Source organism: Gavialis gangeticus, unplaced genomic scaffold (genome assembly GCF_001723915.1).
Source record: "Gavialis gangeticus isolate Ggan-Ray unplaced genomic scaffold, GavGan_comp1, whole genome shotgun sequence".
Classification (NCBI taxonomy): domain Eukaryota; kingdom Metazoa; phylum Chordata; order Crocodylia; family Gavialidae; genus Gavialis; species Gavialis gangeticus.
In genome coordinates, this window is record NW_017729032.1 from 98,371,137 (window position 1) to 98,373,902 (window position 2,766).

Genomic DNA, 2,766 nt, shown 5'->3' on the forward strand with positions numbered 1-2,766 from the left:
CTCGGCAGGAAGAGGCTGGTGCAGCCCTTGGCCCTGAGTGATCAGCAGCAGCCTGTCCTTGCCCATTGCACAGATCCAGGGGACACATGCCTCCCCAAGGGGTGTATGCAGCAGTGGCAGCCACTGTGTACATATATATAAATAAAATCCACAGTGGAATAAATTAGTATATTATAAAGCACTCAAGAAACCATATATCTCTATATAGATATATCTATACACACACACACACAATATATATATTATACAGTAGTCTAATAATATATATTATAAAGAAATCTACTTGTAAACATCTGGAGGACAACTAAGTGAAGGAGGACACACCAGTGAAGCAGGTGGGTGGGTGGGTATACTTAAGCTTGGTCATGCTCTTTTGAAACCTGTGTGCATTCGGTGAAGAATGACCAACTCTTTAACACTGCAAGGTTATTTTGAAATACCATACTAAGATAGTACCGTAGACAAATGAGGCAACCATATCTTAGCTGTCCAAGAAAAAAATTGTCATCTGTACTGGCTATCTCCTGAGTTATCACTTATCAGGGACTCTCAACTTCTGAAAGTTTGAGAAAATGTTCTGGTATAAAGGCTGACCAGGTTTACACCAAAGAGTATTCCTTTATACAACCTGAAGTGTGATCATTCATCAAGAGTAATGCCTTTAAGGTTCCAGTGATTCCCAGAACAGAAGAACAAGGAAAAATAAAATTATCCTATGCTACTCTCAGAGGACTATTTCCAATGAAGTCTTAAGTTAGATGAAGGGAAAATGTAATCCAGGGACCGCAGTGGTATTCTGTTTGCTCTTTTCAGAAAAGAAACCCAACATGGATGGAAGAGTACACTCCTTAAAGTGGTGTCACACTTATGTAATTTTTTCCTGAAGGCCTACCAAAAGGCTTTCTAAAGCAGTTCCACAGCTCAACACCAGGGCAGCCAACCCAGAAGTAAGCATGCAAAGATGTACTCAAGGAAGCAAAGAAGAAATAGCAACTTGCAAAACTTTCTTTTATGGGTAATGTTGAGATAATAAGCTTCAGATGATTGAATAGAATACTTATAGGTTTAAAAATATGCAGTTACACTCTGAACGTCTACATGTGATGCTACATTGCCGGGCACAAACTGTGAGGCTGACACTACACTGCTATAGTGATGAGCTACCTCGTTATAGCACATCACTAAGACTTTGTAGCTTCTAAAAATAACTGTCCGAAAGGAAGTACTAAATGATGGTGCAGTAATAAAGGCTCTGTGTGGGGCACATGTATACATGCTCACTGTGTAGAATAAAAACATATTAAGGTATGTCAACTTCCATTCATCAGGAAATAAAACAGGTCAGATTAGACTCTGAACTTAATATATAGACAAAAACCTGAGTAATCTGAAATCCTGCATTTTTGGGGAAAAAAATATCTGTTCTCATTAAGCATCATCTTTACTTTTTACTGAAATGGTTTTACACTATCTTCTGAAGATTCTGGTGATAGGGAAAAATATGAAGGCTGTTTTCATACAGGGTACAATGGTAAAAATATATGAATTAAAACATTCCTCAACCTTCTGGGATGGCTCAATGTAATGAATCCTGGGAGAGGAGCTTAAGACACACTTATAGGAATACTGAATACTTTTTAAATAATAAATAAAAGGAATGAAACTGATAATACCTAATATGTATACAGAATGTAAGAAACAGTAAATTGAGATTGAGAAAACTTCATGCAATTAGATAAAAGCTTGAAACAGCGACTCTTCAAACAACAGCAGCTTAAAAAGTATATTAAGACTATTTAAAATTATATTTCGCTAATGTTATTTAAGCAAAAATAGAACTTAAAGGATTGTATACAATAATTTGCCTTTAGAAAAGGCAGGCTAATTTAATATAATTATAGTAGTTAAACTTAATCTCACCTCATCAGATCCTGGACTAAATTCATAACCGATTGCATAACACTTAAAGCCATAAAAACAAGCCTTCTCATCTTTCACATAGTCTGATGCAGTCTCCAGGGAAAACAGTGCTTCATTTCCTGAAGGGAAACATTGGAATTAAATTAAACAAAATGAACTTAATTTCAACTGTTCCTCTTGCCACCTTCTACATTCTGAAAATAAATATGACAATCGGACACCATGAATTTTATATATAGAAAAATATCTTGAGTAATGTGCAAATCTGCAATTCATATAAGAAAATAAAATATTACTTTTTTTTTTTTTTTTTTTTTTTTTTTTAAATACACACAGACTGTACAGCCAGTGACTATAACGGGCCACTTGTTCCAAAATTTGGGCAGAGTTTTGTAGTTATGTATTCCAACTGGTAAGCCAAACAATTTAGAATCATTATTTAAAGAAAACCACTTGGAAGTAAAATTTTCATCCTCATTAAGAACTTCATATCATCTGAAAAAAGAAGTCAGTTCTACTATTAAGTTAAAATTACTTCCTGGAAATGATCATAGTTTTACTACTAAACGATGTAAGGACTACACTTCAAAGTCCTACTGTAAGGGTAAAGGGGCGGGGGGCGTAAAAAGCACCCTGTTCAAATTTGCTGATCACACTAAGATGTGGGGGGATGTGGGCACGCTAGAAGGGAGGAACAGGCTGCCATCAGACTTAGGCAGGTTACAGGGGTGGGTGGATGAGAATAGGATGGGATTCAACACTGACCAGTGCAAGGTGCTGCACCTGGGGAGGAAGAACCAGCACCATACCTACAGGCTGGGGAACTCCCTTCTCGTCAGCGCAGAG

General features: G+C 36.8%; 1 protein-coding gene across 1 annotated transcript in view; it reads right to left on the reverse strand.

Annotated features, from left to right (window-relative positions):
- MYCBP2 (MYC binding protein 2, E3 ubiquitin protein ligase) overlaps nucleotides 1-2,766 on the reverse strand; it is a 336,755-nt gene that overhangs the window by 141,141 nt on the left and 192,848 nt on the right. The window contains exon 42 of the mRNA XM_019523825.1: nucleotides 1,921-2,039. Within this exon, the coding sequence (XP_019379370.1) occupies nucleotides 1,921-2,039 (119 nt within the window). The remainder of the gene's footprint in view (nucleotides 1-1,920; nucleotides 2,040-2,766) is intronic.